Consider the following 14806-nt stretch of genomic DNA (forward strand, 5'->3'; position numbering starts at 1 on the left):
CAGGGCTGACTGACCCCTGTTTTCTCCAGGGCAGGTGGAGTTCTCGGTGAGCACTGAGGCTCTACAGAACCAGCAACCCTGCGGGAATGCAGTTGTGGAGACCCCTGAGAAAGGGTGGAAGGACACAGTCATCAGACAGCTGCTGGTGGAGGTATGTGTGATGCTAATTTTGGTGGCTCAGAAAAGTAGCAATAGCAACAGCAACAGTTGCTGTATGATAAAGGTTTTCTCTTTTAGCTATGAGAGCAGAAATAAAGGCTTGTAGGACTCTAATTATGCAAGCTGTTATAAAAGAAGCATTCACAAATCTAGCCCAGGCCAGTAGAGCCCATAACTCATAATGTTGCTATCTCATAGTAAAATCAGGGTTTGACATTACACAGCGGGACAGAAATAATAAGGCAGGCCATAATGACAGGTTTTCTGAGACATCCTATCAGAGATAAGTAAGAACTCCTTGGTTTTACCTGTAATAAATAACAGGGATAGGTTGTAAATGGAACACTAGTCAGAAACCTTATGCTTCTCCTCCAGCACGTGGCTAGGACTCTGAAATATGGAACAGTCACCACAACCAACAAATATTTCTAAACAAAACTGCCATCGCTGTTTCAAACTGGTTTTATTACACTTTTAAGAATGTTCAAAACAGTGTAACTAACCTTTTATTCTTTTCATTCTTTTGTACACTTTTTTCTTAAGCAGTGTTTTGCCATGATAAAAGCACAGCTTTTCACGTGATAAATTGCCAGTCATAAAATTAATCCACAGTATGACTCCCTGTGATGCTATTAGCAAACAAAGGGTACTAGCTTGTTGTGTAGTGAAATCTATATAATGATAATAACTCCTTACATTGCAGACATTCCTGTTTGCAGTAAGGCAGAGCTAGGACTCATGTAACCTCAGAAAACATTTTGCTAACCTGAATGTAATGATGGAACAACAATCCTATCTGCTAGTCACTTTTTTTTTTAAATATTTACAGATAGGTTTGTACATATAATACATGAATAACTTTTAACATTTCAGGAAAATTTCCTGATTTCATAAATACCTTCAGGAAAAAACACTTTATTTTTTTCTTTGAAGTTACTAGAAGATCAGCACTGTAAAGTCTTTTCTCCCAGATGGCAGGCGAATGAAAATTACTGAACAAGTATTAAAGATGCTTCTGTCAGGGTGTCTGAGAGATTGCTCATCCTATCCTATTTTTTTTATGCGGTAATTAATCTACAGCAAGCTCTGACTGGATGGAGTCAGAGATTAGCATCCAAGGCTCAACAATTAATTAGTAGGGGTGGATACAGTGAAACATGCTTGGGGTGAAGCTGCATTGTCATGAACATATGGATGACAATATTCCCTGCAGTAGGCAGTGCATCCTAGAGAGAGAAGGGACTGTGCCAAAGGCTCTGGGGCATCCTTTTGCCCATCCAGAAACCAAGCCTTGCTGAGAGGTCTTTGGGAAATAGGATGTTTTTTCACCCAGGAATTTCTCATCTGGAAAGGAAAATCTTTCAAATAATTACAGTGTGTGTTTTAATTTCCTGTTGAAATGTTCAAAATCAAACAAAACAATGGATTTCTCATTTAGTTGCATGTCACAAGGATATACTGAAATAAACATGAAGGTACCTTTGCAAACAGAAGCATTTAGTTCTGTCATACTTTATCCAAAAAGCTTTTTCTTTTTTCTCCTTCTCTTTTAATACTTTTCTGTCTTTTCCTATTGAAGGATGAGAGACAATGAATTTTAACTATGTGAGAAGGTAAAGACAATAACACCATTGTTTGCATGCTGGAAAAAATTTTCAATGGGCAAAAGTTGGAAAATAGTAATGAAGCAATGGGAACTCTCCTATTTGGAGGTTAAAAAATGATGCCGGGATCTCCCTAAAATAAATTCTGACAAAAAATAGTTTATAGTAAACATTTAATTCCTGAGTTTTTTGCAAAATATTTTCACCTATCTCAACAGAAAAGAGGGATTCTTTACTGACTTCAAAAAATAGGCTAGGAGTTTTTGAAACAGCAGGATAGAATCACCAATTGTCTATGGCATATATTTAGATTTTTGTTGTTGCAACATGTCACATATGGGTGCATTGGAGTGCTTTACCACCTGTAAAAGCTCTTGCATACATATCCTACCAGTGTCCCCAGCATTCAGCCATCACTGCAGCTACACTGGGCCATAGTGGGTAGCACCTTGGAAAAGAGGGTCCTGTGGCTCTGTTAGCACTGTTGGTAACAGCACCTTGCATGCTATCTGCATCATAACCTGTGAATCTGCAGGGCCTCTCTCAATAATAAGAAAGGAAAGAACATGTACTACATTTCATACTTGTAATTAGCTGGTATGTTATAGTCCTCAATTATCCTCAGTTTAGCACATGGAGGAGAAAACCTTTTAAGTCATTTCCAAAAAGTCCCTTTTAGTTTCCCTTTTGATATGTCTTCCTTTTCTTTGTTGTTGTTGCTGTTGTTTCTCATTTTTTGCTTTTTCTTCTTGCCCTTTTCCCCAAGCCGGAAGGGACTGAAGTGGAAACTACGTACAACTCTGTGCTCTGTGCACCTGGTAAGAGCCATCTGCTTTCTAAGACTTTCTTTGCTATGGTAGAGACTAAAGACAAAGAGAGAAGAAAAGGTTTGTGAATGCTCCACTATGAGAAGAAAGGTGTAGGAAAGTGATAAAATTAAGCAAATTAGATGTATGTCCAACTGTTAGTGAAATCAGTTCCTCCTAGAGGAGGAGACCTGAGGATGTAATAGTGTCAACAATTACAGAGACAGAAGCTTATCTCTTAGGAACTGAGGCTGGCCAGGTCCCTGCAGGGAGAGAATATTTGGTATTTAATAAGGTTATCTCTAATGCCTTTCATTCAACAGGTGTAAAATCACAAACCAGACTCTGCAGTAAGCCGGGTCAGCTCACCGAAGCAGAAGAGGCCAGAAAAATAGGTTGGAAAGTGTATTTGTCAGTCAAGGCCAGCTGATAGTGCCATGTAGATGTCCATGACAATCTGTGTGTGAGGGTATTGAAGGCCCAACACAAAATTTTCAGGATGGGAAGCATCATCAACAAAATTACAGATAAATGGATTTCTTGAAGGCAGGAAAACCCTGTTCAGGAGATAGCTGCTACCCATGCATATACATATATCTGGAATTGTAACCAAATTAATCTGGTTTTTTATCCCAGAAAAGTCAATGACAGAGACAGTCTCCTTGGTTCTTCCAGAAACTGTGGTGGATGGCTCAGCCAGAGCGTATTTCTCAGTGCTAGGTAAGTGAAGCATCCTTTAAGTGTCACGCGCTATTTTGAAACACGGTGACTTCAGGCTGTGCTCAGTCTAATGGCTGATTTACACTGTAAATTGTCTCATTCCCCAGGTGACATCATGGGCACCGCCATGCAGAACCTGCACCAGCTCCTCCAGATGCCATTTGGCTGTGGAGAGCAGAACATGGTCCTCTTTGCACCCAACATCTATGTCCTGGACTATCTGAACAGGACAGGGCAGCTGAGTGAAGAAGTCAAATCCAAGGCCATTGGATACTTAGTGAGCGGTGAGACGGGACACAGCTTTTGCTTTTCTGTTCATCCCTTCCCTTGGCAACTGGATAAAGACACTATTGTCCACTGGCATGTATGATCTGTTGGAGGCTGTCTCTAGAAGGGAACATGATACTGGTAGGTGAGATGTATATAATACAGTACCTGTACGAAAGAATCCTATGTTCAAGTGAAGGTACAGCATGAGAGATAACAGCATCCAAACAGGAACACAGGAAAAGTCCAGAACTGGCAATAACTCAAGATTTCTTTCTGTAAGAAAAAGGTTATATGAAAGACATAAATCAGATTATAGCCACTAATCATGGCAGCTGCTTATGTAGATCTCAAACCCTCCTTAGGATTGAGATTTAGAAAGTATTGCTCACCTTTGACCAGGGCAGAATTTGAGCATATCTAGGGCATATTGATAGACATAACCCCTGCACATACACACATGATGGGTAGAAAGGGGCTGGTTTGACTCAGTTATTTTTTCAGGAATATTGCACTTCCTCCAATGAAAATTACCCTGTTTTCTGCATCCCTATCCTGTGTAGGGCTCACATTTTTTATCAGTTCTCCTTTGGGAACCATTCTCTCATTTCTCTCAAGTCTGAGATTCATTTACCTCTCTTCATCTAGTCTAAGGCAGAGATCAGCAATGACCACAGATACTCAGTTTCCAGGTGTTTTAGGAGAGTGGAAGAGCACAAAAATGGAGATACTCAGAGCTGTGGGTTTGCCTGAACTTCCATTGTGATACTTAGCAACATAGCTCACACTTCTGCCATTAGTTAAGAGGGACATTTTGTCCCATATCTGCTACATTTCCTTTGCATGGCTCCTTGAAAAGTACACTGGCAACTGAAATATTTTTCACTCTCCATTTCAGGGTATCAAAGGCAATTGAAGTACAAACACTGGGATGGTTCTTATAGTACCTTTGGGCCACATTATGGGCAAGTTGGAAATACCTGGTAAGACTTCAGTACCACTGGCTTTTCATTACTGCTTTTCGTGCCTTCCCTTTCCTCAGTGTTCTCTTGTGCTTGGCCATTGTTGAGGTTGAAATGGAGTTGAAGTTATTATCATGACATCACAGAATAATCATGTGAGATAATGGGGGAAGAAAGGATGTTAAGGGAGGTGTCTTTTAGGTTTGCAGTGCTGCACTGACAGTTACTTACCTCCTCTGACACCCTTCTTCAGCTCAAGTGAGGGTGGCCTGAAAGATGGTATAGCTAGTTCTTGTTAGCAGAAGATGATGATGAATCCCCACAGTGCCATTACCCAGTGCCATTGCCTGCAGTCCTCAGGGCTATGAATAGCAGCTTCCATTTAGCATTAGTCCCTATCTCACTGAGTTGCTAAGCTATCTCAGTTTCCAACCAACCCCCTGTGATCAAGTCTTGTAGCCTCTACTGCTTTCCTCCAGAACAGTAATGCCCTATGACAGTATGGGCCCTTCAACCTCTGATGGATACAGGACCTGCTCAGAATGTCTTGGTTCCCTCTGTCACTTTCAGGCTCACAGCCTTTGTCCTCAAGTCTTTTGCCCAGGCCCGGCCTCACATCTTCATAGATGAGAAGCACATCCAGGATGCTTTGATCTGGCTTACTCAAAAGCAGAAGGATAATGGCTGTTTCCGCAGTTCTGGGACACTCCTGAACAATGCTATGAAGGTAATGTGTCTGCCTGGTTGGCTCCATATGGCTTTTGTCAGGCTGCAACTTGACCATAAGTCAATCTGGGATCAATGAAGCTATTTTGTCACTTGGGGGTTGGAGAAGAGTGAGGAGCTATCACAGAAGCATGAAGAAGTCAGCAGCATCTTCTGAAGGACTTGCCATGAGCAGGAGACTAGGAAGGATTTGTCTCTGCAGGATGTAAATACGTTGCATAGAGAGAAGCCAGTGGTGCTGTGTAGGATCAACAACTACTTTTGTGTTTCCCTGCAGGGTGGAGTGAATGACGAGGTCACACTGACAGCCTATATCACTATTGCATTGCTGGAGATTCCTCTGCCTGTAACTGTATGTGTCCGCACCCCAACCTGAGCCATAGATGGTACTAACCTAACTTACTAGTGTTCCTTCCCACCAGATTATCAGGTCTCTTTAGCTTTTGAAAGAAGAAATCCCACCTGAATAGTCTTTCTGTTTAAGCCTAGACTAAACTAACACTTTTCCTCCATTTTCCTTCCCTGTCCAATCCTTTCTCCCATACAAACATTTTACTTAACATTCTTCTGAGTTCTTTTGTGGACATTAACTGATTGGTTCCATACAGATTGGATTAAAAATTAGTTAAATAAGATTTAATTCTCTGAAGTGAGCCAAAAAGTTTTCTACTCCTACAAAAATCTCCTTTTGTTTCTTGGAATGGTACATTCCTGCTGAACCGCTTCTGTTGTGAAGACACAACAGCATAGGCATGTAAAAAAGAGTCGCACACTCAGGGTTCATTCTTATTTTCTCTGCCTCTTCTAGATTTTTTTATGGGAAATCCCCATCCTTAATGCTTGAAGAAAAAGGTATACCTATAGGTAATAAAGTATAGCTATAGAGAGTACCATAATGTCACTTTGTGAAAAGCCCGAGGCCTATTTAAGAACAATGAGGGTTTGGTTATTCTGATCCCCTCACTTTGAGACAAGGCTGTGGTGCAGGTAAAATCGGGGTATGAATTGCAGCAGAAGGCCTGCTGAACCAGGGTGGTTGCCAGGCTGATGTAATTCCTGTACTTCAAATGTGGTAGGGACTGTTTTGTTTTCCAAGTTTTTTCCTATGTAGCAAGAACCAATAGAAGGAATTATTTTGTCAGTAAGATGACATGGATGGCATTAACTTCACCGGAAAAGTATTCTTTCTTTGGTATGTGTTGTGTTTAGAAGACAAGCTCTCAGACAGAAACTGTATTGGATAACAAAGAAGTTTTTCAACTCCCTGTCTGAGCCTAAAACCACCACTGAATGTGAAGGAAGGGATTTGTCAGAATTTGAGTGAGATATAGGTGCATTTCAAGTTAAGCTGCATGAAATCCTAAATTTAACACAGCCCTTAAGTCATTAAGGCTATTGACAATCATACAGAATATTTCTACAAGTAAGCTATATTAAACCCTCATAAAAATCTTATTAGCACTGTTCTGACCATGTGTGTCTAATGCCACATCCTGTCATTAGGCTGAACTCCTCCCCAACACTTACCTTACAAATAGTAGTAAGCATATGAAACCTTAGGTGAGGCATAGACACAACTGATTTTGGTTTTATTCTTTGTTTTCTCAAACACAGCTGAATTACATCTCCAAAAATGATCACAAAAGATTTCATCTTCCAGTAGACACCCAGTGAAGGCAAAGGACAAAGCCGCTGAAAAATACATCTTTTACTTCTAGATTAAGCTGTAAATGTGCTGTTGGGATTCTGATCATGACACGCTGTCTCTGCAGTATTATTGTTTCAATTTTATAGCAGTTTTCCATCACAAATGAGAAATAGTCATGCATCTGGCTGCAAGGTCATGGAGTCACATCATCTGTTAGTCCGTTACTTAACACTGTGTAAAGGAGTTACATTTTTTATAATTGCACTCTCAAACCATACTTGAGATTCTGGCTTGGAAAAGACATACATTGTTAATGTTAATGTCTCACAAAAAAACATTTCAGAAAATACAAAAAATAATATTCTTTCTTATGCAGAGATAGTTTCCCGCCAAACTAGAATCTACATTATCGGCTTCCAACAAAATTAAATTTTTTTCAGAAGGTCCTAAAAAAGGGGAGCTAACCAATGAAAAGAAAAGGACAGAGCAGAGGGTGAAAGCACAGAAGAGTCTCAGGGCGATAGCTGAAGGAGGAAAGCAAGTATTCAGGACATCTACAGAAAGGAAGTAATTCTTCTCAAGACAGAAGGATCAGAGCCCTGCTTCTCAGTCTTTAAATCAAACTGGGAAAAACCATTAACAAGACATATTAGAGAAACATTGATACAAGATAAGGAACAGCCTTTGGCTGCCCATTTGTTCTAGGGATTATTGGGCCTGGAAGGGAAGGGATACGCAGTAGTACAATATTTGTCAGAGCAGACAGTGGGGTTGCCAAGGGTCCATACGTACCATCCGATTCCTGATGTTCTAAGATGGGCCTCAGTGTGATCTCTGGCTGCTCCAGCTCAGTCTCTCTCTCCTCCCAGGACTCGGTGGTGCGGAATGCTCTGTTCTGCCTGGAAACGGCGGCAGATCAGAAAGAAAACCATGTGTACACCAAGGCACTGCTAGCATATGCATTTGCCCTGGCAGGGAAAACAGATAAGCGGAAGACATTGCTTGACTCACTTGAAAAGGAAGCCGTGAAAGAGGGTGAGTACTCCTGGTGGGACATCTCTTTTATTGGCCTTACATCTTCCCTTGATAAAATGGCTTTTGTTGGTGGGGTAATTGTTAATGTAGGAACTGGCTTCTGTGAGTACGAAAAGGTGGAGGGAGAAGAAAGATTTGTGCAAAGGGATTACCTTTCTGAGAACTCCCTCTCAGTCCAAAGTCCTAAATCTCTGCTTTGAGGGAGTTCACTGGGAAGCACCAGGTACCACCCCCTCAGTAATGAACTAAAGAATAGCTCTGCTGGCATCTCTCCTTAGTCCACTCCTCTTGCCACACCAGGCATCACTTAACAAAGGCTTAATAATGTTTATGGGCATTCCTTCCAGGGCATGGGCTCAACATAGAACAAAGTTGACCTTGCACAGCACAAGGCATGTAAATCAGAGAAGTACTGGATGTGCTGAGGGAGAAAATGAACATACAGGTCACTGTGGAGGCCACAGCATTAGCTCAGAGTCTTCTAGGAATTCATGTAACAATTCAGAAGCATTCTACTTAAATCAGACCAGACAGTGGATTTGCTCAAATGTTGGGTAGCAGGGTATTGAGGGAAGTATCCCCCCCTGCAAGTGACTGTCAAGCCCTGGTCACATTCTTTGAGCCATTTTGTCTCACAGATTCTGTCTCTGCCCGACCCCGGCATCTCTACTCAAAAAGGGAAAGAGCAGTATCCTTCTTAGATCTCTGGTTCCCTGAGGTGCCTAAGCCCATAAGCGTCTATGTGAATCTGGAGTCTAGAACAAAGTGTTATCTAGGCATGAGGCTCAGCATTCTCATACTAGCTGTAAACCCACAAAATGTGTAACCGTAACCCTTCCCCCTTCATCCTGCATGATAGGCGCATCCTGGAGGCTGCATCCTCCCACCTGGAGTTGCAGCAGATCAAGAAGTCCCCTGCAATAACTAGTAGTAATTGCTTGTTGTCTTGTTTCCACGCTCCCTGCCTCCTGCGAAGATGGGTCTGTTCATTGGCAGCGACCTGGGAAAGAGCCAGAAGTTGATCTCCCCTACTATCGCTACCGAGCCCCCTCTGCTGAAGTGGAGATGACAGCCTATGTGCTCCTTGCTTACCTCACCTCTCAGCCAGCACCTTCCCAGGAGGAGCTGTCATTTGCATCTCATATTGCAAAGTGGATCAGTGGTCAGCAGAATCCCAATGGAGGCTTCTCCTCCACCCAGGTGAGCTGCTTCCCATTCCCTCCTGCGACTTCGCACATCAATGTCCAAGGATGGGACATTGAGAGAGCCAGGTGGGAGCCCAGTAAGGTTTGCCAGGAAGGTGGGAACATTAGACTTGCAGTATATCCATGCAGTACCCACCATGCCAAGTGCTTGAAATGCTAGAGGCAAGTATGTCAGGTAGTGTCCTTGGGAATGACTGAAACTTTGATGAATGACCTGATTTTCTTGACACGGTGGGGCAGACTGATAGGGACACAAGGAATGTGTGTTTGTGCCATTGGAGAGGGCTCATGCTGCACTTTGTGCATATAAAATTGCTGCTTTGTCCTGTAAAGTGCAAGGGAAGGCTGTGCACAGCTCCACACCAAGGAGGTCATGGAACCTACAACTGCTATCCAGAGGACACAGGAATGGAATGGGAACATGCAAAAGCTGATCTTAGCCTCTGTCTTTTCTACTTAACACTGGAGAAAGTGAAGGATGGATGAGAGGGTGCCAACAGAAAGGGCAGACCTGTGGGAGGGCAGGCTATGGCAAGGCTGACTGCACCCCCTGGGTGCTGGGATCTGTCTCTTTCAGGACACAGTGGTGGCTCTCCAAGCCTTGTCCCTGTATGGAGCTCTCACTTATGCCAAGAGCGGGGCAGCTTCCAAAGTGACCCTGCAATCTGGAGGGAACTTCCAGCAAGACTTCCAAGTGGATCCCACCAACCGGCTGCTGCTCCAGCGCATGTCCCTTCCCCGGGTGCCAGGGGAGTACAGTGTGGAGGTGTCTGGTGAAGGATGTGTCTATCTGCAGGTAGGTGGTATCCTGGGAGGGGAGCCCCTTGCCAGGCTGGAGCCACAGAGAGGGCAGAATTATAGAATCATCTAGGCTGGAAAAGACCCTAAAGGTCATTGAGTCCATCTCCACCTGGAGAAGAAGGGACAGGAGAGAGGGGAGAAGTGGGAGGGAAGGCTCTGGGTAAAGGGAAGAGGAGAAGAGCAGAGTTATGTGGAAAGAACGAGTGGGAGGGAAGGAGGGAAAGACCTGCAGTGTGGAGGAGCTGTGAGAATGGGAGAAATGGGGAGGCTGGGTGGGGGAGAGCATCCCCTCTCTCCAACGTTGGGCATCACGCACACATGCTCACACATGGCTGCTGCCTGTCCCCTAGACAAGCCTGAGGTACAACGTGCAGCCCACACGGGAGGATGCACCTTTCATGCTTCGTGTGTACACTGTCCCAGAGACATGTGTGGACTCCAAGGCTCACAAGGTCTTTGACATTGGCATAAATGTCAGGTGAGTCTATGTCTTGGTCTGAGCCTTCCTGTCCAGCCATGGGGGCTGGAGGAGGTCTGGTTGTCCCCAGGATGAACCAGTCTGGAAGCCCTGGAGGTACAATGAATGCCTGGGACAGTGGGCAAGAAGCAGCTGGGCTGGGTCCTGCAGTGGTGAAATTGTGTGGGCAGCCTAGAGCTGGGCTAGTGAGAGGCTGCCTAGATGACTAGGAGAACCTGGCCTAGCTGGAGAAGAAGGTGCTGGACTGCCAGGACTTGGTGTGGTGCCAAGTGCTACGGATAAGCTGGAAGTGTCCCCAGCTTTGACTTGGTGTGCACTGAATCTTTGTTGCTCAATTCCTTAGTTACACTGGAGAGCGCAACAGCTCCAACATGGTGATTGTTGATGTGAAGATGCTGTCGGGATTCATTCCCTTGAAGTCCTCAGTGAGGAAGGTAGGATCATATGTGAAGCATTTTTTGGAGTATACCTGTCCTTAATCCAGGGCATCAATTTCCTTATTTAAAGGAGATTTTAGTTCTTTTCCTGGTATATTCGTCCCTCTTGGACCTGTCCAACTTTTCCTCCAGGTCCTCCAACCCTCAGCTGTGAAGTAGGGGTGAATGAGGGATGCCATCTGCAGCATTGCTTTCCCACTCCTCAAGCATTTGTGGTAGCTTGCAATTATTCAAATATATGTGGAGTTTGGCCCTGAGAAAGAGAGCTGGAAGGAGACCATTAGGTTTAATTTCAGGAGCTCAAAAGCCTTTGGAGATAGACGAGAGCCATGACAATGCTGGTCCCTCGTTCCATTTTTGTGTCAAGGAGGTACAAGAGCTTGAGATGATGGGAACTGGGGGAACACTTAGTGTGTGGGGCTTCATATGAGAGTGTTTCAGAAGTCCCTTGGGAAGTACCCTGTGCTTTACTTCTCAGCACCCAATTGGTGGGATTCTACTGGTGTGAGGAAACTTAGAAGGATTGTCTAACCTCCATCAGATTAGCAACCTTTTCTGTCTCCTCTTTCCAGCTCTCAAACACCTGGTTTCACCTGATCCAGCGGACGGAGGTGAACTTAAATCATGTCTTGCTGTACATAGAGCAGGTGAGGACTAACTCAGGGCTGCCATGGGGCACAGAGTGAGCTCTGCAGCACACCAGCAATAGCATCAACAGTGATGGAGAGAATTGCTAACCATCTCCAGGCTTGTAAACACAGATCATAAACCTCTTTGTCACCAACCTTGTATGTCTCATAGGAGACAAACTCTGTCCCAGCCCTCAGCAGGCTTTCCCTCCACAGATCAGGCCCTGTGATTTCTCCCCATTATGGGGAAAGGTTTCCCCTTGCCCTTCAGCCAGACCCACAGCCCCTGTGTGCCATCAGGGCCAAGGCACAGGTGGCAGGGGAGAGTGAGAGGGCCTGGGGCAGTGTGGAGACAAAGAGGAGCCTGGGACAATGTGGAGCCCCAACTGACCCTCCACCGCTTCCCTTTCCCAGCTGAGCAGTGAGACCCTCAGCTTCTCCTTCACAGTGGAGCGGGACATCCCCGTGCAGGGCCTGAAGCCAGCCCAGGTGAAGGTCTATGACTACTACGAGACAGGTGAGTGGGGGTTGGTAGCGCCCGTGGGAGCAAGGGTGGGCAGTGGGATACGTAGAGTGGCACGGGAGCTGTGCAGACCCACAGCTGCTGCTGGCCTGGGCCATCACCTTGAGCTCTCTGAGTGCAGAGGGGCCCAGGGTAGAGCCATGGCTGCCAAAGGTCCTGTGCTCAGGTCTGGCCCCAGAGCACAGCTGTGCCTGTGTTTGCAGGCAGACCTGCTGCTCCTTGTGTCTCTGCTGTCCTGGCTGCTGCGCCAGGCTGGCAGCAACAGAGTTCTTTGTCCCCACCCCACCCTAGTGTGCTGGGAGAAGGTGCCTGAGCAGCCCTTGGGCACACTGGGGTAGAGACCTGCTGGAACTGCTTGGGGGTGTCTCTGCCTTGCTGCCACTGCCCCCAGACAGGGCTGTGACTTGGGCTCCTCCCACCCCAGTTGAGATCTGTGGAGGGAAGCTGGGGATGGTGTCAGCAGCCAGCTGTGGAGCCTGGGAAAAGCATCTCTGGCACCTGTCCCTCTGTCAGCAGTGCCAGGGGTCACGGCAGTTCACTCTCTCCTTTCCCTTGCTTTCCAGATGAGTTTGCCACACAGGAATACAGTGCTCCCTGCGCCACAGGTAGGGTACCGAGACCCCTTCGCTTCACAGTTCTTTACATCTTCTTAATTGTATTTTTTAGTCTTCCAGGTAGTGCTTTTCTCTTCATGCTTGAATTTGGATTACATTTGCCCATCTTACAGGCACAGATATTGCATAGAAATTGAGAGCATGTGAGTTACACTGTTGTTGTTTCCCAAGAGATGGCCAAGTTTGCCTTTGGTAGCCACTACCGGGAGCAACAGCTGCTTCCTGCTCAGCTACCTCCTGCCCAAGCAGAAGGGTTGTCTCTCAGGAGGCAGGTGTGCCTCGTTACCCTAGGCAGCCATTCCTCAGTCTTGGTTTGGAGACTGAGCTGGCAGGACAGAAATACTGTGGTCTTTGGGGGGAGGGTTCTCTGCAGCACAAGGCCGCATGTGTTTAGCTTCGGTGCTCAGGTAATGTGGGAGCTTCTGTAAAAGGCCCTGACCAAGGATATTTCTCTCATCCTATGTGGAGTCTTCCAATATGAAGAATGACAGGTCTTGCTTCCCCCCAGTTGCTCAGTTTCACAGTTTGGAATATGGTGGCTTCTGTAAAGCAGAGTTCCTGGGAAGTGGTTTTTCACAGGGCCTGACTGTGCCATCTGAGGGAAGAGAAAAAATGATCTGGACTTGGGGAAGGCAAAAGCTTTGTCACTTGCTGGTGGTAAATGATGAAATTTATCTCCTTTCATGTTCTTACCTGGTATCTTGGAAAAGAGCCTGAACTCCCACACTTTTACTCCATACTGCTTGCTAACCTGGGCTGTGTCCATAGGTACAGGTGTGTTCTGTTGATTTTGGACCTATAGCCTCAGTTCATGGAAAAATGCACATAAGTCCTGATGGACCTTGAGCAGATAGTAAAGCATTTCCAAAGGATGTATTGGTGTGGTCTGGTCATTCAGTCTGAGACTGGTGGGGAGGCTTTAGATTTTAGGCTACTCTTCCTCATTTCTGTTAAAAGGCAGAGTTTTTATCTTCCTTGAAAAGGGTAATGGGAAATTGCTACTTAAGAAGTTCATCCCCTGGTCTAGGTGTACAAATGTAGTCTACACTGACTTAAAAGGCAAATCTCAATCACCAAGTTTCCTTCCCTGCTCTGAATAGTAGGGCAGTAGAGTGCCATAGGTTCCTTCCACTCTTGGCAGAGAAAGAAATAGAGTATGTCTCACTGTTGCACGGAACATCCTTGCCTGTTTGCACTGTGCTCCTGTGTACATCTCAGTTGTGACAAATCCTACTCTGTTTATCTCTCCCAGTGGGTCAGAATGAATTTCAGCTCTCTCTCAACCTCACATAGCCCTGAAGGTGACATGAGTATTGAGTGCTGTGGATAACTGTCAACCCTGGTGAAACAGCAACTCACTCTCCTGTTCTGTGCTTCTCACACAACCTGGCTTCCATATCCACATCTTGCTCTCTCTGTCCTTCGTCCTGAGAGGGGGAACTGACATATCTCTCTAACTTCTCTCCCCTCCCATCTTCTTTCATTCTTGCAGGGGAAGTAGACCAGGGCAATGCATGAAGAATACTCCCAGATGCTGGAACCCACCTGCCTCACTACCACCACCACCCCCATAGAGTGGCAGATGAATAATACCTGCAAGGAGTGGGAAATTAACTTTACAAATAAATTAACTGTACTCACCAATGATTTTTGAACAATTTATTCCCAATTCTGATTTTTCCTGCTCAGCTTTCAGTCACAGCTTTAATCTCCCTGGCTTCTTAAGTTGAAGAGTATACCATCCAGGAATGCCTGTATGCAGGGTGGTAAGACTGACAAGTGAGGAAGAAAAAAAGAGGACCAAATGATTTAAGTTGGGGCCAGCCTTTCTAATGTATCTCTATCTGTGCTATGTATAATCAATGGAGAAGGACAGGTACTTCTTGGGAACAATTTCTCTCCCTGGCTTAGAAACCATAACCTTGATAGAATTGGTCTCTGCTGATGGCTGTCCATGTCTCCCACAAGTAGGCAGCCTGGATGATCAGCTAATGTTAAAAGAAATTCAACCTCTGTGATCTTACCTGTAGACAGCCCTTCTGGGATTGTTTCTTGTTTGTAGAAGAATGGAAAGAGATACAGTCTGCCTTCTAAGATTAGAGTGTATGGTGGCAGGAGGAATGTGTGCATGCATTATGCCTTCAGCTGCTAACTTAGCCTGTTCTCCAGTTGGAGCTTGGGTCTTCTTGTGG

At 45.1% G+C, this 14806-nt stretch overlaps 1 protein-coding gene across 3 annotated transcripts in view; it reads left to right on the plus strand.

Moving 5' to 3' along the window:
• Positions 1-14463, plus strand: part of LOC127467689 (alpha-2-macroglobulin-like) — a 36539-nt gene extending 22076 nt beyond the window's left edge. For all 3 annotated transcript variants that reach the window (XM_051779892.1, XM_051779893.1, XM_051779894.1), the window contains exons 21-36: positions 30-151; positions 2530-2581; positions 3206-3289; positions 3397-3573; positions 4455-4539; positions 5089-5245; positions 5522-5596; positions 7762-7927; positions 8904-9127; positions 9710-9928; positions 10284-10411; positions 10755-10845; positions 11421-11495; positions 11892-11994; positions 12564-12605; positions 14107-14463. In XM_051779892.1, the coding sequence (XP_051635852.1) occupies positions 30-151; positions 2530-2581; positions 3206-3289; positions 3397-3573; positions 4455-4539; positions 5089-5245; positions 5522-5596; positions 7762-7927; positions 8904-9127; positions 9710-9928; positions 10284-10411; positions 10755-10845; positions 11421-11495; positions 11892-11994; positions 12564-12605; positions 14107-14132 (1826 nt within the window). In that variant the 3' untranslated portion in view covers positions 14133-14463. The remainder of the gene's footprint in view (positions 1-29; positions 152-2529; positions 2582-3205; positions 3290-3396; positions 3574-4454; positions 4540-5088; positions 5246-5521; positions 5597-7761; positions 7928-8903; positions 9128-9709; positions 9929-10283; positions 10412-10754; positions 10846-11420; positions 11496-11891; positions 11995-12563; positions 12606-14106) is intronic.
• Positions 14464-14806: the final 343 nt, after the last annotated feature.

Source organism: Manacus candei, unplaced genomic scaffold, assembly GCF_025592945.1.
Source record: "Manacus candei isolate 608988 ecotype Guabito, Panama unplaced genomic scaffold, ASM2559294v1 h1tg000014l, whole genome shotgun sequence".
Lineage (NCBI taxonomy): Eukaryota > Metazoa > Chordata > Aves > Passeriformes > Pipridae > Manacus > Manacus candei.